Source organism: Salvia hispanica, chromosome 3 (assembly GCF_029641045.1).
Source record: "Salvia hispanica isolate PSC_SH4W2 chromosome 3, Shi_PSC_v1, whole genome shotgun sequence".
Lineage (NCBI taxonomy): Eukaryota > Viridiplantae > Streptophyta > Magnoliopsida > Lamiales > Lamiaceae > Salvia > Salvia hispanica.
Genome location: NC_142694.1, coordinates 51,700,158 through 51,718,261, shown reverse-complemented (window position 1 = coordinate 51,718,261; position 18,104 = coordinate 51,700,158). Strand labels below are relative to the sequence as shown.

Below are 18,104 nucleotides of genomic sequence, written 5' to 3'. Positions count from 1 at the left end.
TCTGATTTTTTTTAAAATTAATTAAATAGTGTATTAATTCTAATTAGGCCGATTTTTTTACAAACCCAAATACCCAATTACCCAACTATTCATATTCTAATCTCTAACTTCTCATATTAATTTTAATATTTAAAAGTTTAAATAATTAAAATATTAAGGCTTTTAATGAGTTACTGCTGCAGACAGCAACACGTCTCCCTCACCTCTCCTACTCTCTCGCCTACCTGCGCCTCCCACCGCCGCCGATGGCGGAGGGAGGCTCGTCTGTTGCTGCGATGAGAAAGCTTATTGATTTGTGGAATTCTTGATTAAGTTTACTTTGGGGTTAAATCTCTATATCTTTACTAATAAGTGGGGATTGGATACTCGATTGCTCGGGACTGGAGTAACATTTAGAAAACGGAGGGAGTAACATTTACAAATTTACAAATAGTTGCTATTTTTAGAAAACGGAGGGAGTAACATTTACAAATTTTCCTTATTTTTCCTGTTTTTATTGTTATTGATATTTTATAGGTTATTTAATTTAACTTTATTGCCTCTTCGTGTTAAAAAAAACATTCAAAAATAAATAATAGTAGTATTAACATAGATTATATGAAAGCAGTAGTAATAATAGGATTCACATAATGTAACCATGTATATGTGCCAAAACTAATTCAACTCCCAGCATTTCTTTAGCGATAAGAGATTTAAATATAGTAGTACTAATTACTAAATAAAATAATTTATACAATCATCCTTTATCTCGCGAAATTACTAATATTTGATGGGAAATTAAACAATAGTAGAAAATAATTCTTAATCAATATGCTAGCTTCCACTCAGAGCAACTTTTCATGTGGAAACCCATTATGGAATATATTCTTTATTAAAAGTTTAAACTGGGTCCATTACTTTTCTTTTACTTGAAAGCAAAATCATATTGCCAGTATTGGTTTTACGAGTCAGAGATCCAAATAATACTAGTATAATTTTCAATTTTTTTATAAAAAAAACTCTATTTTATACCTCGATATTTGAGGTTTTGCATAATTGTATCATAAAGTATACTTATAAATTGATTAATATTGAGGCATATTTAGAAATAAAAAACATTAGAGTATAAAATGATTTTAGTAGTATGGATTATTGAATTCTAGTACATATGTGAAGCATGGTCGGTAGATGAGCATGAGATGTGTGACGGTTTTTAATATTTATGAACTAGCATGCGATTGCCCAAATATATAAATGCACCCTATATTATTAAAATCTTATTACTGTTGCAGAGTTAGGAACCAAAATCACTACATTAATTCCATGACACAGTTTCTGACTTATACAGATATAGGCTCACGCCACATTCAATTCATCGTATTTAATTGGTAAGAAATCCAACCACCAAATTCTTGTAATCTCATTTTATAAATAAATAAGTATAGACAAAATCAAGATAAAAGAATGGTTGGATTTCGTTTTCATATAATCCTATGAATGAAAGATTATTTGCTGACATGGAGCAAGAACACATGCCTGAGAATATTTATGGGAATTTTTTTATATGAAGTTGAAGGCGAGGGGGAGGAGAGAGAAGCAAGAGTGGTTGCAGACGCGGCAGCCAAAAATGGTTGTGGAATATGATGGGATCAACCACCATTGTTACTGCAAGAGCTAGACATGGAAATATCTGCCTCTACTTCCTTTTCCTGCTCTTCAATCTCTTCCGTTTCATCATCTGATTCTCATATCTTGAATAAATTCTTTTTCCTTTTTTATCGTTTGTTAAATACTAACAAGAACACGTTTTTCCTTTTTCTTGCTTTGCTATTCATCAAGAACTAATTTTCCCCTCTCCTTGCTTTGTTAATCATCAAGAACTCACTCTTCCTTTTCATTTGCTTTGCTAATACTCAAGATTTGACCTTTTCTGAAACAAGCCCACTTTTATTTTTGAATTTCTTGATCTGGGTTCTGATTTGGAGGAATTCTTGCTTTGTTGCTTGGTGAACTCACTTTTTTTCACCGTCTATTTGTGGGCTTTACTGTTTTATTGAGGCAAAAGTTGGGTCCTTGTTGATGCCTGGTGAAAAGCTCTGGATCTTTGCCTCTGTTTGATGAGAGAGCCAGTTTTGAAGTTGAAAGTTGATGATTCTGGGATTGGTCGAGTCAAGTTTAAGGTTTGAATTTGTTTGAGGAATTTTGCACACCATCTTGTGTTGCTGTTGTTTATTATTGTCTGTAACCATACAGTTTTTGGTTTAGATCTAACATATTTTGTGTGGATTTCTTTCAGGCCATACAGTCCCCTTTGGTGATACCTTTCCTGGTTCTTAAGTGATCCTGTGCCTCGTTGAAACGGTGCAGAAAAAAGAGAAGTATATATACGTGACATCTAACAGAACAAGTAGATAACCCAATATTTTATTCTGGGTTTTTATTTTTGGTTAGTTAGGAAGAATTGTGATTGATAGTTGAATATATTAGGAGAATAGCATAACTGTTTTAGGCCTAAATTGCCTAATTGATCTACTAGTGTTTGTGGTGGGATTTTACTGCTCTATGGCAACACCTGGTAGTACACTGGTGAATTTGATAGCGAAAATTAGATCTTGGATGTCTTGGGGAGATAGTCAATCTAAATCGACTGAGAACAACTGCAATGGTTTCTGTCATTGTGGTGCGAGTGCATTAAATTCTCATATCAAGTACCGCTGCTTGAGCTGTGGAAGGTGGTGGTGTGGGAAATGTGTGCAGGGAATCGCTTCTTTAGATGTTGCTGCCCCTAGACGTTCAAACGAGAATACCGAGGCTATCTTTGATATCAAGACATGCAAACTCTGCTTTGAGCTTGGTCCTATAAGTAAAAGTACCCAGAGGTGCAGTAGTAAGGTTTATCCTTTTGAATCTCCGAGACAAAGCCAGGAACCATCATCACCGAGTTTTAGTGGTGAGAAATCCGATGGTCATTTTCCTCACAGTGTGGATGGAATCACTGATGAATCATATTCTAACCAGTCATCTCCATTATCCTTGCATCATTCATCAAGCAGGTACGAGCTGGATTTCTTTTTGTAGTGTACGATCATCTAATCTTGATCACTGTTTGTTTCTTGCTGAAATTAGTGTATAAATGCTTTTGTGTTGATATCTTGAACCAGAATAGTCTAGTTGATGGAATTACTGAATTCTCTTGTTGAAACCTGTTTGTTAACTCTGTGGGCTTATGAGACTCTATTAATCTGTGTCTTTTATATGTTTATATCCTCTTATTGCTCCTTATGACTCCAATAATTGTAACTAGAGACTTTTCTAAATCAGAACTTCTGCTTAATTTGCTTTTGGAGTTTAAAATTTGTGAATCGTGTTTTTTTTCAGGAGTGATGAAGATGATGGAGAGGATTCTACGGGACACTTTTTCAATGCTTCGAGTGAATACCTTAACGACATTTCTGACATAGATTCTGTCTGTCTTCGACCTAGACATGAATTTTGTAGTTTTATGTCTCTCGATTCAAGTCCATCAGATAGTCCCTCTAGGATCAATGTTAATTCCAATATAGTCGGGCACTGTGTAAAGCGAGAGCTTGAGGTGGACTCAAGTTCTCGAGATGATAGCAACTTCGACCCAGAGCAGGCTATTTTAGAAAAGTCTGCTGAAAGAGTTTGGGATTCGAGGAATGTTGAAACTAATGGTCTCATTTGGATTCCTCCTCCTCCTGATGATGATGCTGATGAGGAGGAAAATAGTTTGCGTACATATGATGATGAAGATGATGAAGTTGGAGCCTCTGGTGCTATGTTTTCCTCTAATAGCAGTCTTGAGAGCACATTATTAGCCAAGGAGAAGCAACATCTGGATTCCAAGGAGCCCTTGAGAGTCATTGTTCAGGGGCATTTCAGAGCTCTTGTGTCACAGCTATTGCAAGGGCAGGGAATAATCTCGACCAACGAGAAATGGCTAAACATAGTTACAGCAATTGCGTGGAAGACGGCGAACTATATAAAACCTGATACTAATGGAGGAGGTAGCATGGATCCCTGTGACTATGTAAAGGTCAAATGTGTAGCTTCAGGAAGTCCCAGTGAAAGGTAAATATTCTTTGTTACTATTAGATATGAACTGGTTTTTGCAAGAAAATGCAACCTAACCTGAATTTTCCATTAGAACATGACTTTTAAAAACGTTGCAATTACCTCAACACTGCCTTTTACTGTTATAACATCCTCAATTTTCAGCTATAAGACAGTGATGTCTCAACTTGTGTTATATGCAAAGGACTAAAGTTTTGTTTCTTTTCAATAACTGCAGCAAACTTATCAAAGGAATAGTTTGCACGAAGAATATAAAACATAAACGTATGACGTCTCAATACATAAACACCAGAATATTACTCTTAGGAGGAGCACTCGAGTATCAAAGAGTTCCCAATCAGCTGGACTCTTTCGATACATTACTGCAACAGGTTTATCCCAGATTAGGGTCTCCATTTCATTTCATTTTCTTTCAATATAAAAGCATTGGCTTAAATTTTGATTCTGAATCTGATTCAGGAAAAGGACCATCTGAAGATGATTATTTCAAAAATTGAGGCCCTCCGTCCTAATGTTCTTCTTGTTGAGAAAAGTGTGTCTTCATTTGCTCAAGAGCAGCTGTTAGAAAAAGAGATATCGTTAGTTATAAATGTTAAGCAGCCGCTACTTGAGCGGATTGCAAGATGTACTGGTGCCCTTGTAACTCCATCCATTGATCATTTACCCAAAACAAGGCTGGGGCACTGTGAGCTCTTCCATTTGGAGAAAATCACAGAAGATCATGAATCGGTCAATCAGTTTAACAAAAAACCATCAAAAACCTTGATGTTTTTCGAAGGTTGTCCCAGGCGATTAGGTTGCACGGTAATATATTCACTCAATTCACATGCGTTTTCAGTTTTTTGGATGCATCATGCTCTTGTATGAGCATTTTGTTTTCCTTAATTTCATTTACTTCTATGTTGTATTCTAGGATTATGATATGCATTCTGACACTATTTTACATTTCATCTTGCTTTGCCTTTGTCTGTTCTAGTCAACCATATCTAAACTTTTCGAGCACTCTCCTTTTTATTTCTACCAATGATATATTGATAATGTCTCTTTGTTTCTTTAATTGAAAAGTTCTTGACGATAAGAAACATGCACATAATAGTTATGATTGCTTTATTATTAAACATAAAACAATTTTGAAATCTTGACGAATAAAATCTGCCATATTTTTTAGGTTGTACTGAAGGGTTCATCTCTTGAGGAACTCAAGAAGGTGAAAAATGTGGTCCATTATGCCATCTTTGCAGCATATCACCTGTCACTAGAGACTTCATTTCTTGCTGATGAGGGCGCAAGCTTTCCTAAATTCTCACATTTTAATCCGAAAAAAATGACTCTTGATAAGGAAATCCCAGCCCCCTACTCTGTCGCAACCACCAGCTACAAAGAAGAAGTAGGCGCCCTTCCACGTATTGGATCGGAAGATCTCAATTTGGAGCATGGATTACAAGAGTCCATGTCTGTGCTTGGCGTGGTTGAATCTGATGATCTCTCTCCCAACAACGAGATTATATACAGAAAAGCACTACTGAACGCATGTGATGAGAACTTGGCTTTGGATGGAGCCCTCGACAACACGAGGCCTACTTGTAGACATGCAGGTTTATCCCCACTGGAACCGAGTCAAGTCAAGATGACCAATGATGCTGAAGCCTCTATTGAAAATTATTCAGCAAATGACATTGACAATAGTCAGAGCATATTAGTTTCTTTCTCCAGTAACTGTATCCTGAATGGCTCTGTATGTGAACGTTCACGGCTTCTTCGTGTGAAGTTTTATGGCCCTTCTGATAAACCACTAGGGAGATATCTTAGGGAGTACTTGCTTGATGAGGTACCTCTTTTTTTTCTTTTTCCCTTTCTAGTACCACTTCTTTTGTTGTTCATTGTGCTCTAAGTTAGCTTATGATTTCATTACATTCTCGTGTTTCCAGTCATCTCGTTGCCATTCATGCAAGAAATCAGCTGAAGCCCATGCCATACGTTATACTCACCAGCACGGTAACCTGATGATCAATGTGCAACGTCTCTCCACTGTTAGGCTTCCCAGGGAACAGGATGGCAAGATTTGGTTGTGGCACAGATGCCTCAGATGTGCACATGTAGAAGGAATTCCACCTGCTACACGAAGAGTAGTTATGTCAGATGCCACGTGGGGACTTTCTTTTGGGAAATTTCTTGAACTTAGTTTTTCACAATATGCTACAGGGAACCGGGTTGCAAACTGCGGTCATTCCATGCAAAGGGACTGCCTCAGATTTTACGGGTATGCGACATTTTAATTGGATTCCATTTCTATATTGTATTACTGTCTTTAATGGCACAAACAATGATGTTATTATTATTGGTATTCTGTTTTCACAGGTTTGGAAGTATGGTTGCCTCCTTTCAGTATTCTCCGATTAGCATCCTTTCTGTTTGTTTGCCCCCTCCGATTCTTGAATTCTGCAGGCCCGGAGAGCAAAGCTGGCTAAGACAAGAAGCATCAGAGGTTCGTGAAAACTTTAAAAAGCTTTTCATCTCATTGCTTTAAAAAGATTGGTTATAATGATAATACAAGTATTCTAACTATATCTTTTTCCTCGTATTAGCTTCTGAGTAAAGCAGAAGCCCTGTATACCGAGATATCAGCATTACTTCAGGATATCAATCTCCGAAGCTTATCTTCTATACATGAATTTTCCGAAGCAAGTGACTTGCATGGACGGATCTTGGAGCTAAGCGACATGGTTGCTAAAGAACAGAGCTATTACCAAGTGAGTACTTACTATGCAATGCATTAAATTTCTAATAACTTAGTAAATCTAAATTTTAATTTTAACTGATGTGCTTTTTTCAGGATTTGCTCCAACCACCTAGCAATGAGATTCAAGAACACGATCAAGCAGAAGTTGACATTCTTGAGATTAACCGCTTGAGACATTCTCTTTCAATCAATTCAGATGTTTGGGATCGGCGCTTGTATCTGCTCGATTCCCTCCTCAGGAAAAGTTCTAGTCTGAAGGTTCCCTATGATGTGGAAGCTCGCATCACACGAAGAGATTCTGAAACATATACGAACCCTTGCAGCCTTGACCGTCGTCATGAAGATACTAGGGTGGAGCACCCAACAATAGAGAAATCTTTCCTCTCGGATAAAATAGATTCTGCCTGGTGTGGTGCTGATCAGGCACTGATGGGAGCTTGCTTGCTTGACAACCTAAATAGTGATGTATCCGAAACTATGTCAGCAGCCAAACAAATGAATCAGAGAGACAACCCAACTTTCAGAAGATTGTTATCACGAAAGAGAGTTTACTCCTTCGATTCTGTTCAGAGGCTAGAAGAGAGAATGAGTGAAGAGCTGCCGCCTCATTTGCATTTGTTGACACTTCGATCTTTTCATGCTTCTGGTGATTTCAAGTACATGCTCAGGGACCCCGTCTCGAGTATACAGAGAACAAACTCTCACGTATTACCAAGCGAAGCTGAGAAGTTGAAAATTTCAACACGTGTCTCGCCCTCTTTCATTCCGTTTCTCTCTATTCTGCCTGAAGGAGCAAGACTTCCTGTTCAACAAAATGGTCAACGTGATGTTTTCATCACTGTTTATGACAACGAGCCCACGAGCATAATCTCGTATGCCCTTACCTCCAAAGAGTATGCTGACTGGATTGCTGACAAACAGAATGGGAATGCAAGAGAAGTGAATGCTGGTAGCCTATTCAACATCTTGAATCCGAAAGCTGCTGACCTTTCCACATGCCCGTCTTTTGGTTCTCTCGATCTGGATTACATGCAATACAGCAACTACTGCTCCAAAGATGCATTTCTCTCTGCAGATCCCAAAAGTTCGCCTCACTGCAGAATTTCTTTTGAGGATGGGTCTTCAACGACAAAGATGAAGTTTTATGTTACTTGTTACTTTGCGAAGCAGTTTGATGCTCTTAGGAAGAGGTGCTGCCCCGATGAATTGGACTTTGTGCGGTCCTTGAGCCGCTGCAGGAGATGGAGCGCGCAAGGAGGGAAGAGCAATGTCTACTTCGCCAAATCATTTGATGAACGTTTCATAATCAAACAGGTGACAAAGACCGAGTTGGAATCATTCAACGAATTCTCTTCCGAGTATTTCAAGTATCTGACAGATGCTCTTAGCTCTGGAAGCCCAACTTGTCTTTCCAAAATACTCGGCATTTACCAGGTACATTCATACCTCCGATCTTGCTCTTGACGTTAGTATGACGTGGCAGTCATAACTGTATGCATACTTGGTAAAAACAGGTTGCAGTGAAACCCTCAAAAGGTGGCAAGGAGACGAAGATGGATTTGATGGTGATGGAGAATCTCTTCTTTAAAAGAAGTATCACGAAGATTTATGACCTGAAGGGCTCAGCACGATCCCGATACAATCCAGACACGACGGGAGCAAACAGAGTACTGTTAGACATGAATCTAGTGGAAAACTTGCGAACGGATCCCATATTTCTCGGAAGCAAAGCCAAGAGGAAGCTGGAGAGAGCAGTCTGGAACGACACCTCATTTCTAGCGGTAAGCCATCAAAAAATTTTCTAGATTGGTAACGCATTACTAGAATTGTGCAGTATTAGAGTAGGCTCAAGTCGATGTGGATTTGTTCAGTCCCTTTCATAAGGGCTTTTGTAGGAGATGATGGGTCCAATTCTAATACGCGTGATGTTGTGTTTTGCAGTGGGTGGATGCGATGGACTACTCGTTGGTGGTGGGGGTGGACGAGGAGCGGAAGGAGCTCGTGCTGGGGATCATCGACTACATGAGGCAGTATACATGGGATAAGCACTTGGAGACATGGGTGAAGGCATCTGGTATTCTTGGTGGACCAAAAAATGCTTCACCAACTATTATTTCACCCAAACAGTACAAGAAAAGATTCAGGAAAGCAATGACCGAATACTTTCTTACAGTGCCAGATCAATGGTCCTCGTAATTAACAGCTACCATTACACATTAACATTGCTAACCATTCATCTATAGAAAATAAAATTAGATTAACTCTTTCTGATTGTAGCCTTTTTAATTGCTGGATGATTGTGATTACATTTTAGAGGTTTTGTTAACATACAATAATTTTTGAATTTATTATCCCAATTGACTCATATTTTAAAGATTTGACTATTATTTCCCTAACCAATTAATAATTTGTTGCTATGCTGGTTGACCAAAAAGTTTAGATGCCAAGAGAAGAATTTCTCATGGAACATGTTGAGAATAATATGGAGTAGTTATATAATTAAGTCTAATAATTATCCGCTGAAAGAAAAAAGTCTAATAATAAATAATATGATCCAGAGTCAGAATAAATGTAGGTTGTATGCATAAAGTTTGACTTAAAATTAGAAAATAAAATCATTCACGGAACAATAAATAAATCGGAAATTGACAAACATGTACATGCATGTATAGAAATGAGATTAATATAGAGGTAAATAAATCATTCTCAACATCTGCATTTTCTTCATATACATACCAAAAATTGGCACAAACATATGCGTTGCTGATAATTAGAAGAGAAAATATTTACAAATACTACTTATCAACAATTACTAAAATTATAATCTAATTAAGACTACGAATCCACAAGATGTATTTCTCCTTCCTTGATTAGCGAAAATCCAACGCGCTTCTGCAAATTGAGGATAAAAATAATCAACTAATTCAAGTCGTTATAGTAGTATGATTTATAAGTCTTCGTCACCGTTTTTTTCTTCTTCACAACTAATCTAATTTGTGGGGCATTGAGAAGTTGGTTAACACCCCCATATTATTTATCCTTTATGTCATCATCTTTCTTTTTGGTTGTTATTGTACTTTATTTCGCCATGTAAACATTATAACAAACTTTAGCATTCTTTACAGGTTGCAATTTCTTATAAATTTGAAAAGATGTTGAACTTCTTCTTTTATCGAAAGTGAAATGTGAATGGGCATTTTATGCTAAAGTTGAAGTCCAATGATTCTTTTCATAAAGCTGAAAAAGTTATTTTCATTATATTATTTTCACCTTAGTTTATGCTATAATGCAACATAACTAACGTGGGCAAACTTATCTTATCAGCAAGTTGCATGTATACGCATAACAAATTTAATTTAAAAAATAGTCCATTTTCATACAAAATTAATAAAAATATGAAGAAAAAATAGATAAAGTATAGGTGAAGTTGGAGAGGAAAAGAGAAAAGGTGAATAAAGTAGAAATATATAAAAAGTGGGTATTAAATTGGGAGAGAGATTTCTTTTTTAACATGAGACTAACTTTGGTAGACATATGAAAATTAAAAGATGAGACTATTTTTTATAAACGAAAGTTAATAGTATAAAAAAATATTTAAAAATATAGAGATCTATAACTACAGTGCATTTGTTTGGTGGGGGCTTTTGGCTCTGGAAGAAGAAGACTAATTAAGAGATCATCAACAGTTTTTCAGAAATTCAACATTTGTTAGTTAGATGCACCTACTCACAAATACACAATATATGATTTTTTTAACAAATATTAGTTTATCCTTTTAGTTTAAATCAAATAAATTCATAGACTATATTTTCAACATCATAAACCTAATGCTATTTCTTTTTTTCTTTTTATTTTTATTTTTATCCTGAATGTATTTTCTTGCATACTTATTTACTCCTATGTATATCCCACGTAATATGATGAATGTACTACTTCACCCACTTCACCCACTGTAGTATGTGTGGATATAAGTTATGGAGTTATTTATAAGTATATACTATAATTAAAGATAAAGACGTGGCATATCTAAAAATATATACTCCTACGTGTTAAATATATAAAATGAGATGAGACTAATTCTTTCGAAATTGTCAAACTTTTTGGATATAATTGGGAGTTAGCGCAACAAAATAGAAATTTTCAACTTGTTTTCGAAAAACTATAGTACTACATAATAATTTTGAATGACCTAATCATTATTGAATAACGATAGCAAACTATACTTATAAACAATTTTTTCATATTTTATTTGCATATGGTTAATTTAATAGAACAATCTAATGATAAAATCAAACACCAAACTCCCCAAACATGCCATGAAAACCGGACCAATTATGTTTAAAATTCAACTAAAATTAGTAAAGTATTTAATTTAAAAAAACATACCTCGCGCGATTTGCTCGTGCCCTGTCTGGCCAATCCCCGATCACCGCCGCCACAATGCACGTCGCGCTCCGCCGTAGCGCCGCCGCCGGTGCTCATGCAAAGGCCGACAATTTTCTCCGCCACGTCAGCACCGTCCTTACTCTCAGCCATCAGCTTCTCCACCTCCGCCTTGCGCAGCCGCAGCTTGACTCTAACTCCGCCGCTTTCATCAACGCTCGCTGTCGACCTCACGGCAGATATATCGGAGGCCGATCTCCGCGAGAGCATCAAGCTCTCGAGGCGGTCCTTGGCGGTCATGTGGACCCCCGAGCGCACCCTCCGCATCATGGGAAGGCTCGGCTGCTCGACCAGGAAGTAGAGGCGCCCCGGCTTCAGCTCGTGGTGCGGCTCGAGCGGCTTGGCGCGGGCGCCGAAATGCACGACCGCGTCCGAGGCGAGCAGCACGTGGCCCGGGTGGTTCTGGAGGACCGAGCCGGCCTGGACCGGAGTCTTGAGCTTGAACGTTTCGCCCGTGATGTTCATTATTTTGACGCTTCTTTTTCCTCCAAAAGCGTTTCCCATTGTTGTTTGTGAATTGTGATTATGGTAAAGGGGAAAGGATTAAGTAATTTGTAATTTGTAAAGCTAAAGTGGGGTCAAAGGAAGTGCTATTTTTGTTGACAAAGACATTATCATTATCTATTCACACCCTCTATTTTCCCGCTTATTACACACCTATGGAATTTTAATCCAAATACTTACTTGTATTTAATAATGAATGGGATACTACTACATTTTATTCATATTGTAGAATGTACAATTTTTTTAATTAGGGGGATTTAGGAATAGTATATCTGATATTAGGAATAAATTCTGAAAACCTATTATTCATTCATGATTTATATCATGAACATAATTATAGGATTATTACTCTTTTTAATCCCACACACACAAAGCACCATCCAATAAATACCTACTAAAATAATAATAATAAAAGTGAGAATTATAAAAAATCTATTAGTATTAAATTAAAAAGAAAGATATTCACATCGTTTTGTAATTATGTTGAAGAAGTCCTTGTGCAGGCACAAGTGGAATAAATTATAAATGTAAAACAATCTTTCAAAATTTGCTATGGAATAACCCAAAGCGACTTACGATGTGTTACTGCATAGTGCATACTGGCGGTGTGAATCTAAGAAGCTACAACATATTCCGTTCATCATCCATGTGACTACCGATTGACTAATTATTCTCTAAATTACCACCCAAAATATAATTAGTTTGCATTCATAATTAAGGGGAATGCCTATTTTTATACATATACTTCATGTACACAAATGGATAGAGTTAAGAAGAGCTAGTTGAATGATATGTCACCTAATAATCCTCCCTCAACTTTGTATGAAATTACACAAACTTGAAATTCCCCTAAACCCCCTATAAGTATAACAATTAAAAATAATTTCTAATGACTTCGATCTTGTCTACAAGTATATGCTTGTTTAGACAAAATGTAAGAACTTTGTATCTAATACTTTGAATTTTGTGGAGCGAATCACCTAAATATGGAATTCCATGTACCTTGTCCACCCACACACACACACACACCCAGAGGCCAGAATATTGAAATAACTTTGACATGTCGAGGTCATTTCACACATATACATATGGCACTGGAAATGGAATGATCGCGTCAAATTCAATTTGAGCGAATTACCAAATTCTGGAGAAATACTACTTCAATTTGAATATTTCTTTACTTTCAAAGTTGGTAAACCAAGTCAAATACACCCTTAGGCCTTAACTTACATATTTAGCATCCACCAATAAATCTTTTTGTATTACTAATCGTATATTTGTTCCTCACATCACATGCAATGTTTACGTCATTTAGTGGTTGTTAAGAAAAGCACCGCCCTCATCAATCATAACATGGATCCTTTGTATTGGATCATGCATTGGATCTAATCTAAGGATTTGGAATAGTATTTTTTTTTTGAGATTTGAGTTTCACATGCATATCTTATGTTTCACTTTTACTTGTTTTGCACTCTTTCAAATCAAATAATGGAGAAAATGGAAATAGTCATCATGCTTGCACAATTGCTAAAGTGAACAACAGAAATTCTTATTATTTTAGCAGTCCTCTATTTGAAATATTTAACGATGAAATAGTCCTGCATAAATTTCATTGAACCATTGCATGTCCAATTTACGTCTAGAAACAAGCCATAACTTAAGAAATGTAAAACTTTGACCGAGGACAGTGTATGAAAAGCATCTTACCAAAGTAGTATCAAAATATTATGAAAATGTAAATCCATTCATCCAAATCTATTTAAGAATGATTGATTAGTGGGGAAACATGACTAGTAATAATATGCTGTAACAAAACATAGTTTATACAGAAAATTATGCGAACGCCTTATATTACATGAATGTTCAGAAATATATCATCTCCTTAGAGACTTGATCAGCAGTTGATCAGCAAATATCAAATCAATAATCAGTTTTGTTCTGTCATAAATTACAAAATGAACACAGTACATTTGAGAAACTGCAAGAATCAAGTAAATGAAGAAAATGGAACAAGGCATGAGAAACATCTTTGGTTTCTCATGTGTAAGCCGTCTCTTTCATTTGCATGCACATCCTAAAACTCATGTAAGGTTCTCTGTGAGATCAAATCAATCCACGGTAAGAACAATTAATAAGTCTCCGAGGGTATACGTCACAAACCTGTTAGACCTGTTGTGACTTGCGAAGGGTCTCCAACAACGAGTTAGCCTTCCTCTTTGCCCTCTCCGTGCCTGTTTTGGCGAGCTCTGATAGGGGTATCACTGCGCCAAGCCTACTTAGGCAGGCGAGATTTTCATGATCTCGCTTGCAGAGCGAGAGTAAGATGGCGGATGCATTTTCCTTGTTACGAGGCAGACCTGACCGCAGAAGGTCTATCAGCACCGGTATCGTGCTGGCTTTTATGATGGCTGCCTTAGCCTCTTGGTGGCTGGCTAGGACAGACAGAATCGTCAGAGCTTCATCAACCATACAGCTGCTGGAATCTGTCAGCATTTTCAGTAGCGCCGTAATAATGCCGGCCCTAACAGCACGTCCCTTGTTTCCATGGTATATACACAAATTGAATAATGCAGTTGCAGCATCTTTCTTCCCTCTTGGGCTTCCATTCTGAAGCAACTCCACCAAAGCTGGTATTGCCCCAGATGCACCGATTGTTATTTTGTTTTCATTGGCCAGGGACAGACTGAAGAGGGTGGCAGCTGCATTTTCTTTAGCTTCCATGCTTCCAGCTCTGAGGATTTGAACGATTGATGGGATTGCGTTTGCAAGCATTATGAGTGCCTTGTTGTTTTCATAAATGGAGAGATTCAGAATAGAAGTCACTGCGTTGTCTTGAATTTGAGCATCCTCGCATGTTAATAGATTGACAAGGATTGGAATAGCTCCTGCTTCAGCAAGCAAGATTCTATTGTCTGTACTTCTCTTGGATAGAGACCGAATTTCAGCCACTGCAGCCCTACGTTCCTCACTGGACCTGCTAGAGAGCTTACAAACAAGAGCCTCAACAGCTGCTATTTCTCCTGTAACATCACGAAATGACCCATCACTCTTTTTTATCCTTCCATTTATCAGTGGTGACATCTGCTCCACACCGTGTTTCATACACCATTGTGATATTAGACTTCTCAAGACATAATTTGGAGTGAGGGTGAGATGTCTTAGATTCTGCTGAGTTTTTGGGCATGTTGTGTTGCCACAGTCTATCCACCTCTGTATATAAGATCTCTCATAGGTCTGAAACATTAAAAAAATGACTGAATCAGAATTCATTTCAACGGAATCACAAAGGAAACAGATAGAAAGGCATTTGGTATCACTCTTACCTGCCCTGTGGCCACAATCACTGGATCCTTCATAAGTTCAAGAGATATGGGACACATAAAATCGACTGGAATAACAGGAGAATCAAGCTTCTTGTTCTCATCGACATTCGTGCTGCAAGTTAAGCTTTCTATCCTCGCAGAATCTATGTCCTCAGGGGGACTGATCTCAAGTGATGAGGACGAATCTCTTGAACTTTCCACATTTGGGATATCATTATCTGTAGCATGGTTTTCTAAACCATTTCCTTCCAAGAGGCCTTCCTCTTTTTGCCCCACTTCATGATCAATGATCCCAATATTCTCCACATGGAGACTACCAACTGACCCGCTGCTGGAACGAAATGGATCGATCTCTTTATCCAGTGGCTGAGACAGTGCCCTATACAGTATGCTTGATTTGAGAGGCCCACCGTATTTTTCACTGGCCCGACTCAACTGTGATCTAACTAATTCGACCTGGGATAAAAGGATTATGTCAGATGTAGACCCAGTCGAGAAGGAAATATAAAGTTGCTCAAAGTCAAAACTCACCTGTTCTTGCACTTCTTCTGAAATGTTATAATCATCATAAGGTAAATCGATCAATGCTTTGCCCAATTTCCATGTCACGCACTGAAACTGAAAGTAAATTTTCTTCGTTGCCCCATCCTAGAACCAAAAGAAAAGGACAAAGTTTATCAGAGGAAGGCAACACTTAGACAAGTTCAATCAGGAACAGCTTGTTCCTGGTTGGTTGTTTAACAAACAGAAACATCTTCAACACTAGTTTCTGATGCACTAATATTGACTCATGCCAGTTGGATCTGCAAGAATCTGAAGATAACCAGACTTCCACAGAGCAAATAGGAAATGCATAACCTCTTTTAGTCTGCCCATTTCATAGGCAACACTCGGAAAACTACAGTTCATTTCCAGCAGTACACGCTCCGTTTTAAGAGCTCGCCCATTTCAATCCATGAATTTACCACAACCGAAAATTTTCTAATCATATCAAATCAATAAGTCATAAAACAAACTTTGATTTTCATTCCCAAAAACCAGGCCAATTAATTATTCGCAGCTACAATTTCTACATTATTTCACACGTTATCTAAAGAATGATTCAGATCAGACGCAAATCAAGTGATTGAATATTCAGATCACTGGCAACTTAATCCCATTTCCAACCTAAACTTCGTCTTAATTAATCTCACAAAAAAAATGAAAATCCACAAAATGTAGTACGCACGACTCATGCAACAGCAGAATGTAACCTAAAAAATCAAGGAGAGTGCATACTTACATTGGAATTGTCGAAGTTGTTAGCGGCAAAAACGAGCCTCTTAGCAGCCTGAAGCGCCATTGTGAGATCAGTGAGGAAGGAATAGCAGGAAGAAGATCCCATGCCCCCAATTTCCGGAACTTTGGTCGAATCCCTAATTTCCTCAAGCAAATAAGCCAAGAGTGAGACTCTGCGGGCCAAGTCGGAGCAGTCTTTCTTGAAGAAACCAGAGAATCCGGCGCTAGATATCCGGGCAAGGTCACGGATTAGGCTCAGCGGGGCGGCGGTGGCGCCGCCTTCCGCCGGCAAGGTCTCTCCGCCGGGCATTGTGAGGGGAGAGAGGGAGAGGGAGAGGGAGAGGGAAGAGGGCGAGCGCTTTGTGTTCCTTGCAAGTTGCAACCAATATTTTACCGGACTTATTTGCTTTTAGAGGTGAGGTTGGTAAACATATTTTTTTTTTTTGTAATTGAAGTTGGCAATTTGTTTATTTTATTTTTTTGTAAACGAAGTTGGCATTTTTTTATTTTTATTATTTTTGCATATTATTTAAATATTTATTCTATATTTATATATTAATATTGTAGGATTATGATTCTGTGGGCTAAAATGGATGATGGGGCAGTGGTATTCTGTTTAATGCAGGTATATCATTATTTGTGTAATTTTCTGCTAAATGCAATAATAGATTTAAGAATATAGTATAGTATTTTTAGACGTGGGTCAGTAATCTTTTACTCCTATTTATTTAATTTAAAATGTAATGCACTACTACCAAATTTGGTCGGACAAGTTCTAAACTAAATTTGATTTGGTATAATCGACTAGAAAAAGGATTGATTCTGTCTTACAACTTGCAACAGAATAGAATTAGACGTGTTGTCTTTCATATGGTGGAAGAATTCGTTGCAATTTCATCATTATGGATTTAATTTGTACCACATATATTATTAAAAGTTGCTTATAAAGTTTAATGAATAAGATGGACTTATCCTCGGTACATCTTAAAATCACTATTTTTATGTTTCTTTTGTTATCCCTTTATTTTGCCGTGTAGTCGTCTGCAGTTCCCAATTAATTGTTAATTAGAGTATTTGTTAATTTTCATGATGATAATTCGAAAAAATATATAAGAGTTATTAATTACAATTATGATAAATTTATTCGAGTCAGCATCTAAAACAAATGTTGAATGAAAGAAAAAAGTTATATTAATAAGAAATGGAAATAATATTAAAGGAGTATGAAAATGCTAGATTCCAGCGAACGAGTGTGGTAAATGATAAGCGTGTGATTAGGAAACAAACAAAAGAATACAGTTGGAAGAAGAATATTGTGAGTGTGCACATATTGGTTGCCAAGGTAGCCTTTGCTTTAATTACAAAAAAAGATAGCATTTTATGTTAAAAAGATAAGATAGCCTTTGCTGTTATAACTATAAAACCAATCTCCAAGAAAGCTGATTATGTAGAAAAGTTAATTTATTTTGTTAAAAATAATTACTTTTGTGAATAAAATTATAATCCCTACTAAAATGACACTTATTAATCACAATAAAAGTTAGTACTACAAGATGGCTGGGTTCAGACCGGGTCAAACCCGATCCGGGTCGAATTTACTCCACGTTCAATTATTAGTTTTGATTCTTTCCGCCTATTTACATTAATCACTTCTTTGAATTGAATTTACCTGTACAACAGTGGATCACATAGACAAAATTCGATATTTTATTTGGTAATTTAATATGTATGAAATGGTTTTA

At 37.1% G+C, this 18,104-nt stretch overlaps 3 protein-coding genes across 4 annotated transcripts; 1 reads left to right on the top strand and 2 right to left on the bottom strand.

The window, feature by feature from the left end:
- The first annotated feature begins 1,237 nt into the window (after nucleotides 1–1,237).
- LOC125214123 (putative 1-phosphatidylinositol-3-phosphate 5-kinase FAB1C) lies at nucleotides 1,238–9,188 on the top strand. 2 transcript variants are annotated; one of them, XM_089067395.1, is made up of 13 exons: nucleotides 1,238–1,367; nucleotides 1,550–2,159; nucleotides 2,276–3,032; nucleotides 3,358–4,071; nucleotides 4,292–4,445; nucleotides 4,534–4,878; nucleotides 5,243–5,902; nucleotides 6,003–6,334; nucleotides 6,433–6,559; nucleotides 6,660–6,824; nucleotides 6,908–8,248; nucleotides 8,329–8,595; nucleotides 8,756–9,188. In XM_089067395.1, the coding sequence occupies exons 3-13, from the start codon at nucleotides 2,542–2,544 to the stop codon at nucleotides 9,008–9,010; spliced, it is 4,851 nt and encodes a 1,616-aa protein (XP_088923521.1). In that variant the 5' UTR covers nucleotides 1,238–1,367; nucleotides 1,550–2,159; nucleotides 2,276–2,541; the 3' UTR covers nucleotides 9,011–9,188. The 2 variants fall into 2 exon arrangements, with proteins under 2 accessions (XP_088923521.1, XP_047970976.1); XM_048115019.2 differs by lacking the exon at nucleotides 1,238–1,367 and having other exon boundaries at nucleotides 1,438–2,159.
- A 271-nt stretch (nucleotides 9,189–9,459) lies between these two features.
- On the bottom strand, nucleotides 9,460–11,789 carry LOC125214126 (uncharacterized protein At1g66480-like). Its single transcript, XM_048115021.2, has 2 exons — nucleotides 11,201–11,789; nucleotides 9,460–9,706 (listed from the first exon to the last, which is right to left on the bottom strand). The coding sequence occupies exons 1-2, from the start codon at nucleotides 11,759–11,761 to the stop codon at nucleotides 9,650–9,652; spliced, it is 618 nt and encodes a 205-aa protein (XP_047970978.1). The 5' UTR covers nucleotides 11,762–11,789; the 3' UTR covers nucleotides 9,460–9,649.
- A 1,792-nt stretch (nucleotides 11,790–13,581) lies between these two features.
- LOC125214125 (U-box domain-containing protein 11-like) lies at nucleotides 13,582–16,760 on the bottom strand. The gene is made up of 4 exons (XM_048115020.2): nucleotides 16,367–16,760; nucleotides 15,616–15,732; nucleotides 15,085–15,540; nucleotides 13,582–14,995 (listed from the first exon to the last, which is right to left on the bottom strand). The coding sequence occupies exons 1-4, from the start codon at nucleotides 16,670–16,672 to the stop codon at nucleotides 13,925–13,927; spliced, it is 1,950 nt and encodes a 649-aa protein (XP_047970977.1). The 5' UTR covers nucleotides 16,673–16,760; the 3' UTR covers nucleotides 13,582–13,924.
- Between the last annotated feature and the right edge of the window lie 1,344 nt (nucleotides 16,761–18,104).